This window comes from Ambystoma mexicanum, chromosome 14 (assembly GCF_040938575.1).
Source record: "Ambystoma mexicanum isolate Mex_15411 chromosome 14, UKY_AmexF1_1, whole genome shotgun sequence".
Classification (NCBI taxonomy): Eukaryota; Metazoa; Chordata; class Amphibia; order Caudata; family Ambystomatidae; genus Ambystoma; species Ambystoma mexicanum.
Genome location: NC_090940.1, coordinates 196865143 through 196888265, shown reverse-complemented (window position 1 = coordinate 196888265; position 23123 = coordinate 196865143). Strand labels below are relative to the sequence as shown.

The 23123-nt window shown below is 49.1% G+C and overlaps 1 protein-coding gene across 2 annotated transcripts in view; it reads right to left on the bottom strand.

Annotated features, from left to right (window-relative positions):
* Positions 1–23123, bottom strand: part of PCNX4 (pecanex 4) — a 451861-nt gene that overhangs the window by 303256 nt on the left and 125482 nt on the right. For both annotated transcript variants that reach the window (XM_069638903.1, XM_069638904.1), the window contains exons 3-4: positions 13235–13414; positions 12662–13152 (exon numbers count right to left, since the gene is read on the bottom strand). In XM_069638903.1, the coding sequence (XP_069495004.1) occupies positions 12662–13152; positions 13235–13414 (671 nt within the window). The remainder of the gene's footprint in view (positions 1–12661; positions 13153–13234; positions 13415–23123) is intronic.

Sequence of the window (23123 nt, the reverse complement as noted above, 5' to 3'; positions counted from 1 at the left end):
GTGCATGAACGCACTTTGGGGGCTGAAGGTCTTGAATTGCGTAGGCCTTGGAGATACATTAAGCTAACCAACGTGGGCTGGACGCTTTCGATGCAGGTTTTCCTTTTGGGTTACCCAACGTAACAGAGTAGTGAAGAACTTCCAAGTTCACTTGTTCTGTCGAGGTAAAACTTCAGAGCACGTCTAACGTCTAGGTTGTGTAAAAACCTCTAGGTATTGGAGACCGGGTTCTGAGAGAAAACCAGTAAGGATATCGACTGGTTTATATGGAACTCAGAGACAATTTTGGGAAGGAAAGAAGGAGGAGTGTGAAGCACAACCTTATCCTTGTGGACTGTTAGGAACGGATGTTCAACAGAGCGAGCTTGAAGCTCACTTATTCTTCTCGCAGATGTTACCGCAATCAAGAAGGCCAATTTCCAAGGGAAGTACTTCAGCTCGGTAGTGGCCATAGGTTCAAATGGCTTATGACAAAGCTGTGAGGACCACATTCAGATCCCATTTTGGATGAGGAGGCCTGACCGGAGGAAAGAGATGAAGACCTGCGAAGTGTCTCTTGATTACTGGGTTTGTCAGCGAAAGAGCAACTGTCCGTAGACAGATAAGCCGCAATGGCGGATAGGTATGTCGTGCATGATAAGACGTGGATGCCAGAGGCTGCAAGGTCCGATATAAAAGACAAGACACAGTCAATAGAAGCCCGTCGAAGATCAAGCTGTTTAGCTGGACACCAATGACAAAAACGAAGCCATTTGCGTTTGTACTGAGCTCTCGTACAAGGCTCTGGTGATAACTGAAATATACACCCATTATCCTCCGAAAGCTTAAACTGCGCTAAGGACCTGAACTCAGGAACCAGGCCGCCAAGCTGAAGGATTTTGGGGAGGGGTGCCACAACTGGCGATTGCTCTGGTGAAGAAGGTCGGGAATCTGCAGCAACCTAATCGGGTTACATACCACAGGTACTGCAGCTCCGAAAACCAGCACCTGGCTGGTCACCAAGGAACTATGAAGAGGAGAGGGCAGTTGGAAGCACTCCTGAGTTTCCAGAGCGACCGCTGAATCAACGGCAAAGGCGGGAAGGCATAAGCATTCATGTTGTCCCAAGGGATCCAGAGACTGTCCCTGGAAGCATAAATAGGAAGTTTCCTGTTTGTTGAGGTTGCAAAGAGGTTCGCCGCTGAGAACCCCATTGCTGGAAGATCCTGGTAAGAACATTGCTGTTCATCTCCCACTTGTAACCCGCCACAGATTGCCGGCTCAGGGAGTCTGCTGCAACATTGATCTGACCCGGAATGTGCACTGCCTGAAGCCAGACATTGTGCTGGATCACCCAATTCCAAATCTGGATAGCTAGATCCACCAGAGGAGGGCACCTGGTGCCTCCCTGCTTGTTGATTTAGAACATTGCTACGGAATCGTCAGTGCAAATTCGAACCACTCTGATGATGATAGAGGGATGAAAAGCTTTTAGCGCTAGATAAACTGCCAGAAGCTCTAGGTAATTGATATGGGAAAGTCTGTCCTGGGGCGTCCAAAAATCACACACCTCGAGGTGATGTAGCATCGCCCCCCCCACCCACCCTCAAACAGAGGAGTCTGTTGTAACTGTAACTTGTGGGCATGGCTCCGAGAAGGAGGTTCCCACCAAAAGGTTACTGGTGGATGACCACCACTGAAGATCCACTGTCATGGAAGATGGAACTGAATCATTTTGGAGTCTGGATCCACAGCTTGGGAGCAGCAGTTCTGTAGAGCAAGCAGAGTGTGCCACTTTCCGCCTTGCAAGAGGTAGGGCTAACATGCAAGAAGCCACTTGGCCCAGGAGTCTCTAGAACCACAAGGCCGACATGCGGGAGGACTGAAGGAAAAGCTGGCACGTGGTTAATAGGTCCACAATTCTGTCCTCCGTCAGGCACATTCTGGCACTGACAGTATCTCAACGGAAACCTAGAAAAATCAGGTCTTGAGCAACCGCCATAGACTATTTCTGCCGGTTCACTGACGGCCCCAGTTGGAACAGGATCTGGAGGAGTGACAGAAGATTGGCCGTTGCAGCTCGTGGCCAAGGCCTGCACAGAAGCCAATTGTCCAAATATGAATATACATGAATTCCCTGCAGTCTGAGGAATGCTGCGATGACCGCCATCATCTTTGTAAAGATATGCAGTGCCGAGCTGAGACCAAACGGTAGCACTCGATACTGGAAGTGTTCCGTTCCCAAGGAAAATGGCAGGTATTTCCAATGTAGGCCACATATCAGGATATGCATGTAAGCGTCCTGAAGATCTACCACACTGAGCCAATCGCCCTTCTGGAGAGAGGACCTTACCTGACTGGGCGTAATCATCTTGAATTTTTCTTGGGGTAGGTAGAGATTGAAGTTGGAGAGGTTGAAGATAGTGCGCAGGCCAGCCTGGTTGGGTTTGGGCACTGTAGCCGTCCCCATGCTCCCGCAAGGGCACAGGTTTCACTGCTCTGATGTCTAGAAGTTTCTGTACCTCGGCCGGGTGGAGGGCGACCCAGTCTGCTGAAGAGGAGGGTGAGAGGGTAGAGTATGAGGGAGGGGGCAAGCGGAAGCCCGCTCATGTGACTGACAAAACCCATCGGTCTTCTGTGATGGTCTGCCACACCTGCAGATGAGACGTTATTTGTCCTCCCACCAGAGTCTTGTGAGACCGATGGAAAACAATCATTTAGATGGTTTATCGGTGGTGAGACTACCTGTTGCCGAAGAGGAGGCTGTGGACCGAGAAATAAACTGGCCATCTTGCCTTTGCTGCTTGCAGCGAGGCACACCAGAGGGACCTTCTGCCCGGCGTGCACAGCGCTCCTGGAACCCTCTGAAAGCTGAGAAGGACCTTGTTGTGGGCCCCGACCTCTGAGTGTAAGCTTCTTTAGCTGGGGTTTTGGCAAGGACCAACAAAGATTTAGCCGTTTGCGTGCTTGCCTTTGTTTTAGTGAGTTCCTCATCAGTGGAGGAGTGAAACAGTTTTTTACCTTCGAAGGGAACATCAAGTACTTTGTCCTGAACCTCATTCGAGAACTTTGCAGCATGCAGCCATGCTTGGCGGGAGAGGTCTACTCCAACTTTAAAGCCCTGAGAGGAAGTGTCGACATGATGGGCCACGACCTCCAGCAGGTCTTGAGCTAGCACTCGGGCATCAGATAGGCCATCTTTAAAATCTTGGAGCCTGTCAGGAGGGATACATTCCTGAAACTCAGCAAGCTCCTTCCACAGCTTAAGATTTGCTGCTGCCAGGATGACCTCGGTATTCGCCAGTCGCAGCTGGAGAGCTGAATTGGGAAATACTTTTTCCCCAATGACATCAAGAAGCTTGTCCTCCTTGGAAAGGACTTGAGAAGCTGCCATAGAGGATGTCGAGGACGACCTGGACTGGAGCGTAGCTGCTGCCACCACCGTTGATGAGCAGAGTGAACATGCAGTCAAGTGTATGTTTTCTGACAGGTGTAGCTGGTAGTGAGCATCAATTTTCCTTTTCAGGTGCTGCCCAGAATGAGGTTTTTCCCAGACCTTGCAGGCTTCAGCTAGCACAACCTTTTGAAGGAAAAGGCACGTGCAATCCTGTGTCAAAACAGTAAAAGGCACCTTCTTATGGAGCCGGAGGCTCAAGTATCGGAATATCTAGCAACGCCCTCACATCCACAACCCGGTCATGAAAGGCTCTGACAGAGTGGGGTGGGTCCTCGCTATCCTGGTCCGTTTGTTCTTCATCCAATGCGGTGGGAGGAGAAACTTGATCCACAGCACGTGGCACCTCAGACCCCGTGGGCAGGCCTGAGTGCACTATGGGAATCTTGACTATAGGTTAAAGTGGAGGCAATGGTGAAAGTGGAGGAGGGGGGCCCCACCGGAGGAGGAAGAGGAGGAGGGGGTGGCAATACCGGAACCTGCTGAGGAGTAGCTGGAGCAGATTGCAGCTCGAGAGGCTTAGGATACATTTCTTTGAATAGATAAAGTATGCTTTCATCAGGTCAGAGTGCATAAGGGCCTGGAATTTTCCAAAAAACGCATCCCCAGAGGAAGGTCTAGGCACAGGAGTGGGTAGAGGCCACTCTGAAGGGGCATACCCCAGGATTGCAAAGAGGCTGGTTGCCAGGATGGCCGTCCACCAACAGGATCCATGTAAACTAAGGATGCAGATGTAGGAGGCAGCAAGATTGTGTGGCAGCGGAAAACGAGCACGCCAATCCATTGGAGGGCGGAACAGATTCCCATTGTCCACATTGCGTGGAAAAGGTTGCTCGACCCCAAAAACAGGCCCCTCAGTACCAGCCGTTGAGAATGTTGTTGTGAGAGGTAGTCAAAAGGGCAGCGTCAGACCGTGTGGGTTGGGCAGCCGTTTTGTTACTACCTGAGGTGAACGGAGTCACAGGTGTCAATGAGGCCATTGCTACCACAAGGGTTTCAGGGCACTTTTTCCATTTTAGCATTGGGACAGGGAACCTCAGCAGAGCTGGTGCTAGCAGATCTAAAGTGCTTTTGAGACCACCTAGATTCTGCTGAGGTGAAGGCCGGTACCTGAAGACTTAAGGCATTTGCCTTCCTTCTTTGCCCCCTCAGCAGGATTGGTTTGACCACAGGATTATGTGTGGGAAGGCTTAGGGTCACTCCACCGTAGCCAGTGCCCTCGGATGGGGCCCCTCAATCTTGCCAGTTTTAATTATAGCCCCTAGTCAGGGATCCTCGCGGTTAACCCTTGTGCCTTAAGTCGCTGTACAGGAAACCTCGAGACTAGTATCAGTATGTTTAGTTTCAGACTTGGAAATGTTGGAAACTGCCCCCTGGTAAAAACAGCCCCAGAAATGCTAGGCCCAACTTTAGCCCCCAGATGGGGAACCTCGGATGAAAATCCGGTCCAGACAGCCTCCTTACAGGTGACTTCGGAGCAAACTCCAGAGTCCAGGTCAGATCCCTTTCCGGACTTCTCAGGGAGAGCCCTGGTACCAGAGCCACTTGGGCCACTCCCAGAAACAGAAGACCCTGGAAAGGAGTCCCCAGGATGGGGTGCCCTAAAAAGGAAGGAACTTGCTGGATACTTCCTTTTCTCATCAATGAACTGCTGTAAATGCAGAGGAGGAATCTGTTGGAACACCTCCTCCCACCTGACAAGCCGACAATGGAGTGCATGGACGGGGAGGGAGTTGCAGTAGAAGCAAGGGTCCCCACCGGTGTTCTGGGCCCAAGCACTCCAGACAGAGAATGGGGCACGGCCCTCGCGAAACAAGGATCGCAAGATGAACATGACACAAATCCCATGCTCTCCTGCATAGACAGAAGAAAGAAGCCTGTGGAACCGGAGCAGGACAAGGGAACAAAAATAAAAAAAAATCCCTTGGAAGCAAGTTCGTCCGACCCCGACCGCGCGGAAAAAAGGACTGAAGGGCAATGCACAGGGAGAACTCGGGAAGGCAGGGCTACGGTCACGTGCAGTGGCCCTGCGTAAAAGAAGGACACAGAAAAGTTATTTTTTGATGCTTAAAAAGTGCTCCGGTCCCATCCCGATAGACGTAATGTCCCAAAGGTATGGAGGAAAGGTGACGGGACGTAGGAGTAAGAGTAGAATAGTGAGCATGTGATCTGAATGTCTTTGAGTCATTCTGTGTCAAGTAATATCTTTGCCAAGCAAATAACCCAGCAGAAGCCAATGCAAGTCAGGTCTTGTGGGACCGTCAAGGACAACTTCCCTCAGTTTACTAACGGGCCAGGATCGATAAGCAGGTCCAGTATGTATTGGAGTTGTGTCTCCGCTATATGCGTAGATTACAACTTCATCAGCCAATTGTCGAAGTAAGGGTATACCAGGATGCCCTGGAGGCAAAGGAAGGCGACAACTGCTGACAATTTTGTAAACACTCTGGGAGCAGAATACAGACCAAAAGGAAACACTGGATACTGGAAGTAAAGTTCCCCTACAGAGAAACACAGAACAACAAAGGTCAGGGCCGCAATTTGGAATGTAAAAAAAGGCATCTTTCAGATCTACAACACAAATCCAGTCTCCCTGCTGATGAGCAGACCAGGCAGATGCAGGTTGAAATCTGCTAAATCCAAAATTGTGTGCATGCCAGCCTGGTTTGATTTTGGCATGGTAAACAGCCATGAATAAAACACTGAGCCTCTTTCTGCTAATGGCACTTCTATGGCTTTCATCTCGATTACTTTTGACTTTTCATCCCCTAAGGAAGGAGATTTTTTACCTGCACAAGGTGAAGGCAGGAAGGTGGGAAGGGACAGTCAAACCCCTGCTGGCAACTGAAATCACCCACAGGTTGGCGGTGGTCTACCAGGAATTGATGCGAAAAGAAATTCTCCCTCCCAACTGAGTGCCGTGGGACCAATCCGCACCATCACTTGTCTTCTCAGTTGTGACAGAGGAAGCTCCTGTTGAGGGGGACAGAGGAAAGAAAAAAAAAATAAAAAAAAAAATAGCTGAAGTCTTCGATTGCTTTTTTCCATGAAGATTTGGACATCTGTCCTGTTGTCTAGCTTTACCCAAAGTATTTGACAGAGATGAAAGATGAAGAATGTCTGGAATACAGAGTGCCAACAAAATACCGAAGGGTTTGGTTGAGGGCACGATCCCAGCGAGACCTGCTCGGCCTGCATATCAATCTTTATTTCTAAGAGTTACTGAGTGAGGTTTCGTACAGATCTTCCTCACTTCAGCAAGTATGTATTTCTAGTCCTACTTCTGACCTCTCAGTGGCCCTCATCAAGAAAGCCATTGCAAGGACTTCAGATTCTGTTGGTGATTCTGGGATGGGAATTTGAGAAGCCCACAAACCCATTGTGGAACGCCCTTTCTGATGAAGGAATTTGCTCTTCTTGTGCATTGTAGTCTTCCTGTTCTGTGTGGCCAGTAGAAAGGTCCTTAGAATAAGATAGGCGCAGGAGGAGTCTCCATTATTTTGACAGGCTGAGGAAGCATTTTCTGACACTATCGCTGGATCTTGTGGTTTCGGAATTAGGTCACAAAGCAGATCCACAGTGCCTCGGATGCTGGAAATAGGCAAGGAAAGTTTCTTTTGATGACTGGCACACAGGTCTCTGAGGTACAGGGGCTCTGAACAATGAGTCTATTCAACAAGTCAGCCTAGCCAGCCACGATTTCACATAATACAGTGGAGACGATGTAGGGGCCAAAGACTAGGTTGGAGAGAGCAACATACGGGTTGGTGCTGACTAATCCACTCAAAGGATCTCTCCATAGAGAGGTACTAAGGGTGGACCTGGGTTGCGATTCAGAAATCCCAGACATGGATTTGGAGGACTTCGTACTTGTGGACCCAATGGATTTTGTAAATTTATAGAATAGCAGTTGGCTCTTATAATTTCTGCTGCGTCACAACAGGCTCCTATTTCGGCCTAGGCCTGACTTGATGCAACACCTTGAGAAAGTTCACCCTCCTCAAGGGTGAACTTGTAAGGTATTAGCCCTTGTTAAGGGATCCTCGACTGGCCTGGTAGTAGAATTAGCCCTCATGGAGGGAACCATCATGAAAAGTTACAGTAATTTAACCTCCTCAGGCAGCCAGGCCAATTTTTATCCTGAATGAGGGAGACTCGGAGTGGGTCTGTTAATGTTAGCCCCAATTGGGGATCCATGACTTGCAGGTTGAGATGTTGGCCCCTAAGCAGGAATCCTCAAGTCAAGTTCTGATGTCCAGATAAGGATCCTCAGGACAAGTTCCAGTAATGCTAAAGCTGGACTGGCTCCTCACAGGACAAAAGAACCCTGTGTGGAAATCCCCAGCCTGGGTGATCTGAAAATTAATTAGAATTACTGATTACTGTTATTCAGTGATAAAATACTGCAGTTGCTTCAGAGCAGAGGGTGGTAAACCTCCCAGTGTTGAATTGGACGACCTAGGACACCAAAAGCAAGCACATCACAAGAAAAAAAACATGCATTCTACCAGTGCTCTGGTTCCAAACACTCTAGACAAAGAGAATGTGGATCAGCTGCTTTGTAATGACGCCTGAAGAAAAGAGACACGGCAAAGCCTTTATCTCCGGTTTAACCGGGAGGAAAAAATCAACCGTGATGAGGGGAGAAAACATTGTGTAAAGGAATATTGAGCGCTGATGCGTACCGGACCATGGGGTCAGTTGAACAGAAGTCATCAAAATGCCCAATGAGACCAGAAGTGCACAAGATCGATACCGAAAACCCCACCCTGCACCAGTCAACCAATAACGCAGCCCCGCGGAGGCAGGACAAGTCTACCAGCACCACGAGAGGGTGCCCCAGATTAGCGTGATGCAGGAACAGTATAAGGCACTGGACTGGGAGCACCACAATGGTAGACAATGGAGTTTAGGCTGGCTGGCAAACTGCAAAGACAATTAGCAGGAGCAGGCAAACCACACGGTTGTAGAAAGAACAAGGCAGGGAGGGACCTAAGGTGAGAAGGGGGCAAAGAACCGACTAGTACGCAAGGAAAAGCGGGAGCACCCAGAGCGGGTGGACGGAGAAAAGTAGAACAGAAGGGCTGGAGCCCAGTCAGGGACACAGAGGTGCTGAGGAAGTGGTGTTTTGGTCCTTTAAGCCCCTGTGTGGAAACAAGGCTGTTTTGTACTGCTTGCTAGGAAACACCAGGCAGGTGTGCACATTGAGTTGTCAAGATGACGCACCAGCCTTAGTGTCCGGGAACAAACCTGGTGGCACCCAGCTCAGGGTTTCATTAAGCGGGAAGCCCCATGGTGGCGATGCATAGCAGGATGGAACTGCCTCCACCAGCACAGAGGATGAGGCGCCGAGAGACAAAAGGTAAGTGGTACGTCGCTGTGTATGCTGCCGGGGCAAACGCCACCAGGGATAGAGCCTGAAGACTCCAGGTCCCGCCAGAGGAACTAGGATGTAGGTTCTTGCTCGACACTCTGCCCCAACTCAGGGGTCATCGCAGCGCCCCAGTTTCCAAGGGAAACGCTGATAAAAGCATCTAACCAATTGACGCGCATGCACTTGCAAAGCAGGTTCCCATGTAGGATCACAGGGCGCGTAGCCCTTCCAATGGATCAGGTATGTTTTGGTTTTAATGGTCTTGCTTTGGGTTCCCCAGGTCAAAGCCACTTGCAAAGCAAACAAAGCTCAGTGATGCATAGCATGCACCAGCCCCATGGGAAGGCAGTCACTGGGCTTGTAGCTTCCTTCCCGAATGACAATCCCACTAGTTTACCACTGACTTCACAGGACGAATGAGACATTTACTCAGAAAATGTTTCTCATCTCCGCAGTACAGACACAAATTGTGGCTCAATTTCACATAACGCGGCTAGTACAACATGAAAAGGATTGTAGAAGTACTTCAAGAGACACAGTGGAACGCGGCTCTCAAACGAAATGACAACTTTTCCTGCTTACTGAAAAATGAAGGTTTCTGCCGACGGCTTCTTGCTTGAATATATTTATATAGCGAGTTGCCTTGCAAACCAGTGTTAATCACTTACTGACGTTTTCTTGTCTTTTTCTTCCACAGGTGCACATTTCCAATGACAGGGATGGCAGGCATGCGATCACCAAACAAACACGGTAAGTGTTAAGGCAGGATTGCAACAAACGCCAAGCACTCAACACCCACCTGCAGGAGATTTATATGCTGGGCGCACACAAAACACTGCACAGCTACTCATAGCTCACCAGCTCGACCTCATCTGTGGCCACCTTGGAAGTCTCTTGACAGGCGCTTTGGCAGCCATTTTAGCATGCTTTTAATGTACCAAGGCTTCCCATGTTTTTAAAGGGTTGTGCAACAACGAGTTCCTAACATCATCTCAGCTTCAGACAGAGGCCCTTGTACTGTACCAAGCTGCATAGGCTCCACTCCTACATCTCCAGAAGGAGGGAAGCCTTTTGTAGCCCGAGTTGGGGAATGCACTGTATTACTGTAGTCGTTTGGTGCGTCTTTCCATCAGACGATGATCTATCTTGATCACCTGGTGGATTAAAGTCTGGATAGTAGCAGGTTCTGGTACATGGACAACCTCTTCTCTTAGACCCAGAACATTCTTCACTTAGTCCCTGAAGAAACAGAGTTTTCAGAGTCTCCACTGGCCTTTTTGACTTGTTAGCCAATTGACAGAAGTGGCTAATGTGCAAAATGAGGTTTTGTGAGCAGTGTCTTATCTCCAACAGGTGACTGAGCTATAGCAGCTGTACTGGAAAGCCTAGAAGGCTTTTTTGAATTCCGTAAATGAGTACTGAATGGGACTCTGATCCAAAACGGAGGTTGTTGACCAAGCCAGGGCATTCCCAGTAAGATTATTCAGAAGATAACCTATTCCGGCTCTATCTAGGTAAGCTTTGAGGAGGACACTCATTGCCCCATGCCCCCAGCACCAAACCCTGCATTACGAACAAGGAAAAGACTATCTTTAAAACTGGGCATTATTTTTATTCATTGTGTTTGAACACAGCTGCATTTAATGTGAAGCACATGTGTGGAAGCACGTGTTTTTGCCTGTGCTCTGTGTAAAGTTGCTCAACTTGCAAGCTTTGTTTAGTTATAAACAGCCATCGACTCTTCTAAGATGGCTGCTACGTTCTTGTGCACATTTTGCTGCCTTGGCCTGTCCCCCTACCACTGGCTGCCTGCAGTTCATGAGCCAATTGGCAGGTCCGGGACGCGGGAGCTGGCCCATCAGTCAAAAGCCCACTTCCAAGGCCCCTGTTGGCTCCCTCTCCGTTTCAGGTACGCTTTCCCACCCCTCTCTGGTCCCCTGTTTTGTTTGTCTGGACCCCTCTGGTCCCCCAGAATCTTGAGATGTCTGGCTACTTAAATCCCTCTTGCTGTCCCAACCTCTACCCTCTCCTCTCCCTTCAGTTTATCCTTAGCACTTTTGCTATTCAGATGTCACCTGACCTATATGATAGCTGCTTGTTTGTCCCCACCCTCCTCACTTGTTTTCTCCTCCCTCTCCCCCTCCAGCACTATCTGAAATGTCATCATGCCTAGTATGATAGTAGCTTGTTTTGTTGTTCTCCTTCTCCCTTACTCCAGCCTCTCTACCCCCCCTCCTTCTGTTTAATTCCGGCACTACATCAATTGTCGTCAGGCATAGTCATGTCTCCCCTCGTTATCTATAGCACTTGCACTATCTTAACTTGCCAGGCCGATATGACAGTTAATTTTTCACATTCGGAATGTATCAAGGACTTGTAAGAATGTCACTGTACTCTCCAATGCTCTCTCCCTTCCTTGAAGTGCTTTGAAACATATGTATTGGCGCTATATAAATAAAACAATGAATATTGCTCACAAGTGCAGCGTGCGAACCAAGAATTGTACAGATCAGTGGTTGCAGAACTCTGTAAGGATCCAGGGGTACCCATTATATTTAACAGACCCTGACGAGGCCATGTTACTTTCAGCAAGTGATGCAACAGTTGATTGAGCTATGATAGCTTTTAAAAGTGAATTCTCTTGTTTGAGGGATGCTACTTCCTGGCACAGCACCGACTTAATCTCTCAAGTTGTGTATAGCCTCCATATTACTCAAATCGGACAGCAGGCGTCCCAATCGGTCAAGCAATATTGAGTGTTTGCACATACCCGATGATGGGGTCAGTTGGACAGGAGTCGCCACCATGTCCACTGAGACCAGAGGTGCACAAGAGCGAAACCAAAAAAACCCAACCATAAGCAGGAAGCCCCATGGTGGCGGTGCAGAACAGACTGGAACGGTCACCGGCAGCTCAGAGGATGAAGAGCCAAGAGGCCGAAGGTAAGTGGTGCGACACTGCGTACGCTGCTCGGGGCAAACTCCACCGGGGATAGAGCCTTCAGACTCCCGGTCCCCACTTGAGGATCCGGGATGTAGGCAGTTGCCTGACAAGGACAAAGGAAAAAAGTGTGGGGAAAAAAACACTTGGTGCCGCACACGTTTGATCCAGACAGTGCAGAGAAATGGACTGGAGGGTGAGGCACACAGGCAGGGCCCTTTGCTGTACATGTGCAGTCCCCACATACATTTTATTTTTTTAAAAGGACACTTTGTGGTGCTGCAAACAACGTGTCCGTCTCATAGGCTAGAATATCCCAGAAGTATGGAGGAAAGCGGACAGGACATACGAGTACCGAGCATTAGGCAATATATATCTTGGAACAGCCTCTAGTCCGGTCTTTGTTATTTCACTTTTGTTCAAGATAGCTCGATCCTTTGTGCAATTACTTAATGAAACCAAAAATTATATTGAGAAATATTTTAAGTAAACAAAACAACTATGCATTACTATAAAATCACAGAGCAATTTTGTATAGCTTGTTCTTTCTAAGCGATTGTTTAAAATATTTGTTGTTAAGGTCGATATCAGAGTTACATCAAATCCTACAGAACTATAGTATTTCTTAACAGAGTTCTGGGTTCAAACACAAATAAATTTTTGTTTTTAATCTAGAAAAGGAGTTAATCTATCGAAGATTTCATCCTGAAAGACTACACATTATCTTTCGGTTGCATTTAGCCCTTCTCAACTGTCCTTGTTGTCTACAACAAAAGAACAGAGTTAGACACAGTTAGACAATCAGTTAAAAATCCAAGCTTGCCACAATCACTTTAAGAATTAAGACGCAAGTTTCAATTTATATGCAAATATTACACATTCAAATTTTTACTTTAAAACGTAACATTTCTTACCTAGCGTTAGCAAAATCCTTCTAGCCATTCCAGCTTTTCTGAGGCTTCTTTGCTTCTCCATAAACATGTGTACAGTTCTGGCATCTTTGGGGTAGAAAGGGTTTCGGAAGAGTCCACAGATGTATACACCCTGAATTTCCTTAAGTACCCACATAACCACCAGTAATATCATTAGAATATAGCTCACTATAGCCTGTGGGCTTGTTATGGAAAACAGAGTGAAACAAAATTGGTGCAGCAAGCTGGCTTCTACAAGTGCCAGACTAAATACAAAGAAGTAAAAGAGGAACTCCTTCCAGCCAAAATGCCAGGTGAAACTGCTCAGTGTATTCTTGGGGGATACCAAGTGTCTGAGGTCACATCCAATGTCGGCTAGGTTAAGACTCAATAGAAATCCAAAGCCAGTCACAAACAAGACTAAGCCAAGAGAAAGAGGAATGAAATAGGATGCTGAGGCCACGCCAGCGGAAATTAGAAACATACAAATTAACCTGCAAGAAAAAGAAAAAAAATATTCAGTTAAGACAATAATATACATGAACAGATATGAGATATTATCAGCTGAATACTTACCTCAAGTTACTGGACATTGGTGATCCACCAAGGCCGAACTCCAATGTTTGCTCCATTCCCCATAACAAAAGTGCATCAAGCGGGGGAAGAATTCCCATTGCCCACAAGAATGGCAAAAACAGAAAAAGGACATGCAGGACTTGGTTTGTCCAAGTTAGAGCAGATGTTTCAGCAATGAAGCTAAAAAAGGGAAACATTAGGAGAAGGTTAGCTAAAAGGTATGGATCAAAAAGTTAATTGTTGTAGCGATGCAAGCCCTTTGTACAACATATTCAGGTTGAATAAATACCATGCATTTATTTAAATATGTAGACAAACAAGGTCAGGGTGCAGGGATTTTACATCTGCTGCCCATATATTAGCTACAACAACAACAAAATGGAAAACTACAATTGTGATCATAATAAAGGCAATGCTTGCATGTAATGTACTCTAAATACCAACATCTCCTCCCATTCCAGACTGAATGCCATCCTTTGTTAAATGACAAATTTAAATTTCCATTCTGTCCTTCCAACAAACACTGCCTGCTCCTACATTGCTGTTTTCATGCTTGCCAAATATCACGTGTTTTTGAAGTGAAGCGCTTTGAAGCTAGTAGTATGCTGCCACTGTGTGAACTCCCTTTAGTTTGTCTGCTACTTGGACATAGACTTTGCGACACAGTCCTTTTATGTGCAAGTATTTCATTAACATCTGTTCACAGTGCACTTGCAAGTTTATACCATTACTACCTCTTTGGTGGCTCCCCTCTGGCAGTTCTGCAAGCCACAAACAGTATTTGGGGCAATCTTCCTCCTTGCCTCTCGAGCTCTTAATTTGTTTTTAAAACTCTAGAAACCTGCATGGGTAGCATACAATGGCAAAGGAGGAATTTAAAGACAGTAGAACCCAGGCAGGGAAGAGGGGGAAAATAATAAGCAGAATACTCATGAGACATTGACTAATCTGCTAGATACCCCGGATGCAACACCAGTGATCTGCCTAAAGGACCTTTCAGCCCATTATCTCAGGCAACCACACGAAATCCCAGAAGAATCCAGGCTCAGACATTTCCATCACACACAAATCATTCCATAAAAAGAAAACGAGGCCAAAGAGGCATGAAACACCACCATCAACGATCATCTAACTTCTGATCAAGCTTGGAAAATCAACAACAGACAAGTACCCAGAAACTCTGCTTCTTAGAGAACAAATGAACAAAAAAGCAGAACACCTCCCAGTCAACAAACAGTAGAGAAAAACCACATAAGGGAAATGAGAAAAGTGTGAATAACCAATGCTCTGTATGCCACCTTACAGATACAGAAACTATCCTCATGGTCGACTGTCAACACCTTACCAGACACAGATTAACAAATTGCTAACTCTCTGATGAATTAAACTATCCTCCACTGATTCCTCATCTTAGAAATGTCCACCAGGCGCAAGACTCATGTCGGAAACCTTTCAGCCACAATGAGGTGGTACTGCAGCACCACACCATTGGCATCCAGGACTTGATTCAATACTCTGGGTGGGGTATATAGCGCCAGCTGTGTCCTATGAACTCAGTTCCACCTATTTTTCACCACAGAACTGCCAAACGTCACAAGCATTCTATAATGAGGCGGGGGGGGGGGGGGGGGCAGCGAGTTCTGAAGGAGGAAAGACTAATCCATCAGAAAGAAACAAAAAGGTAGGACATTTGTTCTTGTATCGATTCCTTCCTTCCATATGTTTTTATAAAGCCTTCCAAAGCACTAAAGAACCTGGAAAAGAGAAAAAGTGGGAGGAACCAACTAAGCAGAAAACCCTTTAGCACTGAACAAACAAAATGGGCATTCTGACCAGATAAGGAATCCAGGAAATAATGCTTGGCAAACAAATGAAAGGACACCCATGTTGCCACCTGACAAACGTTAACACATTGGACACCCATCTGCAAGAATATGTAGATGCCAGGCTTCTGGTAAAATACACCTCAAGGACTGCAGTAACGCCTTTGTTTGCCAGATTGTTGCATTCCTTGATGCAGAGAAAGTACCATTTGCAGAGGAATCTGCTTGGTAACAGCCCTGTCCACGTCAGCACCAGCAAAGCCAACAAAGCTGATTAGTCTTCTGAAAATCACTTGTTTGAGAGACTTAGTAACTCTGAGAACTCATGGGATCGGAACAATGGAAACTCTTCCCTATCATTGATGGATGACAGTGGGAAGAAGCTAAGAAGATGGATATTCTGGGAAAGATGATATTCCATCATAACCATGCATAAGAATGATGGTCTCAATTTCAAAGTTCCATTCTCCTTGGAAAACATAAGGTAAAGGGGCATAAAGTCTGGAACTTATTCCCCTACATTTCAGAAGTGACAACAACCAGAAAAGCGCAGAAAGTTAGAACAAATGCAAAGGGCACAAATGTAAAGGCTGAAACAGAGCAGCCACTAGAAATGTAAACATGAGATGTCACTCTCACAGGAACAGTAATATGGTGGAATCTAGTTAGACAACCCCTCAAAAATTGAGGAAAAGTGGGAATATGAAGAAGGCACCTTCTCTGAAGACTGCAATCCATCTTCAATAGTGCAACTCTGAAGTCCACCCAATGCCATGGAAAGCAGAAAATCGAAAACAAAACACAAGAGGTTAGAAAAATGAAGGGATCCAGACTCTCCACCTGGCCCCAGAGAGAGTACTTACCCCACCTGCATGCATGGATTAACAAAGTTACTCACCAAAGTTACTCACCATAGTGGCTACCTCACTCTTAGTCCATAGTCCCCATTCGTCCATACTTTTGGGACATTCTGTCCATCGGGATGGGACCGGAACACTTTTGAAGCATCAAAAATAACTTGTCCTTTTATTTTTACGCTCGGCCACTGCACATGGCCGTAGCCCCGCCTTCCTGAGCTCTGACCCACGCATCGCCCTTCAGTCCTTTTCTATTGCCAGAGTCTAAGGCCCATTAGCAAAATAGAGGATACTTTTTAGAGGGGATGGCGGGTGGGTATATGGAGGAAAGGGGACTATGAACTAGGAGTAATCTAGTCACTACAGTGAGTAACTTTGTTATACTCCTACGTTCCGTCCCCTTTCCTCTTCCTCCATACTTGTGGGAGATTCCAAAGCACTTCCCAAAGAAACAGGAGGATGGAAATGTCCCTTATTGGAACATGTTCTTAAGAACTGCTTGACCGAACTGGGCATCACCCCGGCACCACAGATCAAGACAATAGTGTTTGCAGAAAGCCAAGGGAGAACCCCGCGTAGCAGCCTTGGCTATGGACTCCTAAGAAGAACAAGTTACTTTCTTACCTGGTAACGTTCTTTCGATGGGATGGTCCGACGACGTATTCCATATCTATGACAGGTAATGTCCACAGCTGTGCTGCTTCGGAAAATCTTCGGCGTCTGCGTCCTGCATCAATGACGTCGATGCGCCGTCCCCGAGGACCTTCTCCGACGGCCGACATCACCCGATGTGATAAGTAGGACGCATGACACCCATAGCCTCAGTTGTAGTTTTTTCCCCCAGAACGTGTGCCACCAGTTGTCTGCCAGTCAGACACACAAGGCCTTGCGGAACGCAAGCTGCAATCGCAAAAGAAATTCTGCAGCGGGGAAGGTAGGGAGGGAGCGATATGGAATACGTCGTCAGACCATCCCATCGAAAGAACGTAACTTGTTCTTCGAGGGGATTGGGTCCTCCGACGTATTCTATATCTATGACAGACTCCCAAAGCAGTACCAAGCAAGGAGGTGGGAAAAGCATTTAGAACACAAATTTAGCATGCCCAATCAAATTGCGGAATAAAGGACTGCCTTGCCAAAGGCCAGATCCTGCCCTCTGATGGAATTGAGGGAGTAGTGACGTACAAAAGTATGTACTGAAGCCCAGATGGCTGCATCACAGATGTGACGAATAGGAACACCCCTCTGCAGGGCAGAAGACGCAGACACTCCCCTGGTTGAATGGGCCCGCAAGCCAGCCGGAGGGTCCTTACCCGCCAAGCGGTAACACTCGGAGATAGCTAAAATAATTCAACGAGACAAAGTCTGTTTCGTCACAGCTTTGTCCCAATCGCTTTCCAGCGTAACCAATGAAAAGTTGATCGTCCACTCGGACCCGGGACATGCGCGAAATATAAAAGCTCAACGCTCTCCTAGGATCAAGCCTATGGAGCCTCTCCTCTTCCTTACCAGGATGTGGAGGAGGATAGAACGCCGGAAGAACAACCTTCTGGCTCAAATGAAATTCCGAAACCACCTTCGGAAGAAAAGAAGGACGAACTCTAAGGACAATCCAGTCCTTATGAAACAAAGTGAAGGGTGGCTTAACTGAAAGTGCCTGTAACTCACTCACTCTGCGAGTGGAAGTAACCGCAACCAAAAATATAGTTTTCAGAGTTAACAGTCTCAAAGGGCAAGAATGCAAAGGTTCAAACGGAGCACCCATAAGAAACTTAAGAACAAGGTTTAAATCCCAACCGGGCACCAGAAAAGGTGACGGAGGGAACACATTAGTGAGCCCTTTCAATAACTGAGAAATTAAAGGAATCTTAAAATAGGAACATTCTTCAGACGAGCGCTTAAATATGGACAGCGCCGCCAGGTAACCTTTAATGGTCCCCACTTGCAAGCCCCTGTGGGCCAAGGAAAGCAAAAATGACAGAACCATGGGAATGTCACATTCAAAAGGATCCACATTCTTAACGCTGCACCAGTCGCAGAACTTTCTCCAACGGCAACGGTACAGAGACTTTGTTGTCGGCCGCCTAGCCGAGAGCAACATCTCCATCACGTCTTCAGGGAGGACCCAATCCTTATACCTCAACCTTTCAGAAGCCAAATGGGAAGGTTGAGGGATCTGACCTCTGGATGGAGAACCTGACCCCCCCCCCCTCCCGTGAGAGCAGATCGTCTCAGTAGGGAAGACGACGTGGAGGGCAGATGGACAAGTGGAGAAGGACCGGGTACCACGTCCTCCGGGCCCACGCCGGAGCAATGAGGATCATCCGGGAACCGAACCTCCGTAACCTCCACAGTACTTGCGGGATGACGGGGACTGGAGGAAACGCGTACAGCAGTGGGAATGACCACTCCACCACGAACGCGTCTCCTAAGGCTCCTTTTGGAGGAAATTCCCGCAAGCAGAACCTTTCGCACTTCCGGTTGACACTGGAGGCGAAGAGATCCACTTGAGGGGTCCCCCAAAGGGCAAAGATCTCCAGGAGAATCTCCTGAGCCAGCTCCCACTCGTGAGAGATCGTGCTCTGCCTGCTCAGAGCGTCCGCCGTCTCCGGCCAGATGAACAGCCGAGATCGAAACTTCCTGCTGGATGGCCCAGAACTCGAGATGCATCGCCTCCCTGCACAGAGGAAGTGACCCTGCCCCCCCCCCTTTTTGTTGAGGTAGTGCATGGCCACCGTGTTGTCCGTTAGAATCAGGACACTCTTTCCTCGCACAGTCGGCAGAAAAGCCTTCAGGGCAAGCCTGATGGCCCTCAGCTCCAACAGATTGATATCGAGTCTGGACTCCGACGGAGACCAACGACCGCTGACTGTCAACTCGTTGGCATGAGCTCCCCATCCCGTGAGGGATGCGTCCGGCATGATAGTCACCTCCGGCCAGGGCACCCAAAATGGGGCCCCCTTCATCAGATTGCCTTGGACGGCCCACCACAGAAGGTCCTGGGCGACCGAGGGCGGCACCTGAGCAGGGTCCGACAGCCTGCCGGAGGACTGAGACCACTGGAGCTTGAGTGCCCACTGCAAAGATCTCATCCGCAGACGAGCCTCTGGCACCAGAAGAATGCAGGATGCCATGAGGTCGAGCAGTCTCAAGAACTCGGACGCTGGGAGATTCTGGGCAAGTTGAAATTTGTGCACCATCTGCTGAATGTGAAGAGCCCTCACCTGGGGAGAAAAATACTGCCCCAGGGATGTGTTGAGCACTGCTCCGATGTACTGGAGCCGCTGCGTTGGTGTCAAATGGGACTTCTTTAAATTGAGGGAGAAGCCCAGCTTGAGAAGGGAGTGGCAGGTGACGGACAGATGATCCAGGACTTGCTCGGGAGAGCTCCTCCTGATCAACCAATCGTCCAGGTAGGTGTAGACGTGAATCCCCCCCTTTCCTGAGATGCGCTGCCACCACCATGAGCTTGGTGCAAACCCTCGGGGCGGAGGTCAATCCGAACGGCAGGACCCGAAACTGAAAGTGCGAGTCGCCAACCGCGAACCTCAGGTACTTCTTGTGCTTGGGATGGATCGGCACATGGAAGTAAGCGTCTTTGAAGTCGAGAGACACCAACCAGTCCTGAAGTTGAAGGGCCTGGAGGACTTGAGAGAGAGTAACCATCTTGATCTTGCACTTCCTGAGGAGTTTGTTCAAACCGCGCAAGTCCATGATGGGTCTCAATCCCCCGTCTTTCTTCGAAATAAAAAAATAAGGGGAATACCATCCCTTGTTCCTCTCCGCTATAGGCACCAGTTCTATGGCGCCTTTCTCCAGCAGGGCTTGAATTTCCTGCGCAAGGAGCGGATCTGGACTCTTCAAAGAGAGGTTCCCAGGTGGATTGTCGTGAGGCCTCTGCCGAAAGGGAAGACAGTAGCCGTGGGTTATGATCTCCAGAACCCACACATCTGAAGTAATGGCTCGCCACTATACAAGATGCTGCGCCAGCCTTCCCCAAACCGGCAAACCATGGGACCTGGTCTCATGACTGAGTGGTAGCAGCTGCGGCGTTGCCTGAGGGCAAAGAGGCAACTGCCGAGAGGCCTTGGCACCTCAAGTACCCTTGTTTCCACCTCTGGCACTCTTACGGTGGCCTCTTTGACTGCTAGCTCCCCTCGCTTTACTGAAGGACGAGTAATAGCGAAAGGAACCTCCCCTCCATTGCTGTCCCCTAGGACGAAAAGGTGGAGATTGTCGAACTGCAGCGCCCAACGACTTCGCTGCAGCTTTGGAGGTCTGCAACCTCTCAAGGCTCTCGTCAGCCTTGCTGCCAAAAAGATGTTCACCGTCAAAGGGCATGTTGAGGAGCCGGGACTGCCCATCAGGAGGAGCCCAGACCTCCGCAACCACGCAAACCTGCATATTACGGTGCTTGCCGCCATGGACCGGCTGACACAATCTGCCATGTCCAAACCCGACTGAATGGCCTCACACATGGCATCCTTGCCATCCTGAACCATAGCAAGGAAACCATCCCGTTCGTCCCCTTCGGGAATATGTTCAGCCGCTAATGCAACACAGTTCCACAGAGTTTGTGTGAAACGAGACAAGGCACATATGGAGTTGGCCGCCTGAAGCGCCATACCCCCTGAAGAAAACACTTATTTCGCCCAGCCGCCAAAACGTTTGTCGTCCCTATCCGGAGGGATGGTAGGATATGACGCCTGCTTTACCGGGGCCATAGCCGCCTGCACCACCAAACTCTCCGGAGTGGGGTGCCTGGACAATTAGCAGGGGTCGCTACTGGCTGGACGGTATTTTCGCGACAAAGACTTGCCCACTGCCGGGAGACTCTCCGGAGCAGTCCAAGCCGCTGCCACCCTTCTCTGCAGAGCCATATGAAACGGCAATACCGGGTCAGTGGGGGGACCAAGATCAAGGATGTCTGTGAGATCACCCTGAACGCACTCCCCTGGGGGAGCCGACCAACCCAAGTACTCGGTGACCCGAGACATAAGGCGCCGATATGAAGAATCGGCATGAGTGCCAGGCTCCGGCCTACAAAACTCCACCTCCGGAGAGGTGTCCAGTCCACTGGCATCATGCAGTGACTGTCTCAGGTCATCAAACTGGCTATGGCCCGAGATAAGCTCATCTGGTACCGTTACCGCAACCAAGCCTTCATCAGAGCCTTCATCACCCTCTGAAATGTACTCCAGGCAGTGAGAGGAAGACATCTGGGGACCAAAGCTGTGCCTGACCTTAGCCAGAGCCTTTCTAGGGGCTAAACCCGGTGCCGAAAGGCGTTGAGGGCGCCGAACGACTCAGCGCCGGCATCGACAGAAACGGCGTCGACGTCAGCTGCAGCGCTGCCAGCATCAACAGCGTCGACACAGGCCTCGAAGTCGGAGCTCCGAGCGTGTCTCGACGACCTAGGCGCCGACAGCATCGACGACCGCCTCGGAGGCAGAGCCTCGAGAGAAATCATCGATGACCTCGGCGCCACAGGCGTCGCCGTCTTCTTCGAAGATGGCACAGGATCACGCGGTCTCGAACGCGTCGAGGACCGGGACCTGGAACGGGCATGGCGAGAACGGCTACCCCTGTCCGAGCAGGACCTCTCCCGTGAGCCGTGCCGACAACCCGAGCCCGAAGGCGTACGAGCGGCGTCTCTCGATCGGTGCCGACCGACCCCACTCAGAAGCGCGGACGGACCTGTGCCCTGCGATTCAAGATTCCTCCGGTGTCGCTTGCATGGTGGGATAAGCGACCCGCCGTCAGGCTGAGTCCTCGGAAGAGGACAGGGAAGGCGACCGATGCCGGCGCTTCCGCCTCTTCGAAGCATTCCCGGAGGAGTGGCGAGACCGACTCCTGGAAGGAGACCCACTGGACTTCTGACGATGACGCGGAGAGTCGCCTCTCGAGTCATCCGTCGAAAACCCCGTAGACCTCGACTTCCGGGGCTTAGACACCCGACCTACCGACAGCTTTTTCTTGCGTTCCCGCAAGGCCTTGGCCGCGAGCGACTGGCAGTCGACACAGTCGTCCGTATCGTGGGCCTCCCCGAGGCACCAGAGGCAGGCGTCGTGCGAGTCCCTGACCGACATCTTGGACCCACAGTCCCCGCATTTCTTGAAGCCCAGACGCGGGGTTGAAGATGAAGTAGACATCGCCACGAACAGGTCTTCACAAAAAAAACAAGAAGAAAACAGCAAACTCCAAAGAGTCGAGGCGTACCGAGATTCACGAAGCGAACACGTTCACGGAAAAAACGGAACTGAGGCTATGGGCGTCGTGCGTCCTACTTATCACATCGAGTGAGGTCGGCCATCGGAGGAGGTCCTCGGGGATGGCGCATCGATGTCATCGACGCAGGACGCAGACGCCAAAGATTTTCCGAAGCAGCACAGCTGTGGACATTACCTGTCATAGATATGGAATACGTCGGAGGACCCAATCCCCCTCAAAACATTTCTGGAAGGCAACAGCAGCCGCTTTGTGACGAACCAACTGCACATGAATGCACCTTGGGGGCTGAAGGCCTTGAATTGTATAAACCTCTGAGATGCATGAAGCAATCCAGCGTGAGATGGACACTTTTGAAGACGGTTTTTCTTTTGGGTCCCCGAAAGTAACAGAGTTGTGAGGAGCTTCTAAGTTTGCTTGGTCTGTCAAGGTAAAACTTCAGAGCTCTTCCGACATCCTAGTTATGTAGAAGCCTTTCCGCATTCGAGACTGGGTTTTGAAGGAAAACCGGTAGGGACATTGACTGATTTATGCGGAACTCCGAGACAATCTTTGGAAGGAAAGAAGGATGACTGCAAAGCACCACCTTATCCTTGTGGAAAGTCAGGAACGGATGTTCGACAGAGCTTGAAGCTCACTTATTCTTCTCGCCGATGTTATTGCAATCTAGAAAGCCACTTTCCAGGAGAGAGCTCAGTAGTGGCCATTGATTCAAATGTCTTCTGACAAGGCAGTAACGACCACATTCAGATCCCATTTCGGGTGGGGAGGCCTGACCGGCAGAAAGAAGTGAAGAAGACCAGGAAAATGCCTCTCGATTACTGGGTTTGCCAGAGAAAAAGAGCAACTATATGTAGAAAGATATGCTGCAATGAATGACAGATATGTTCTGCATGATAAGACGTGAATACCAGAGGCTGCAAGATCTGATATGAAAGACAAGACACAATAAATAGAAGCATGTCAAGGATCAAGCTGTTT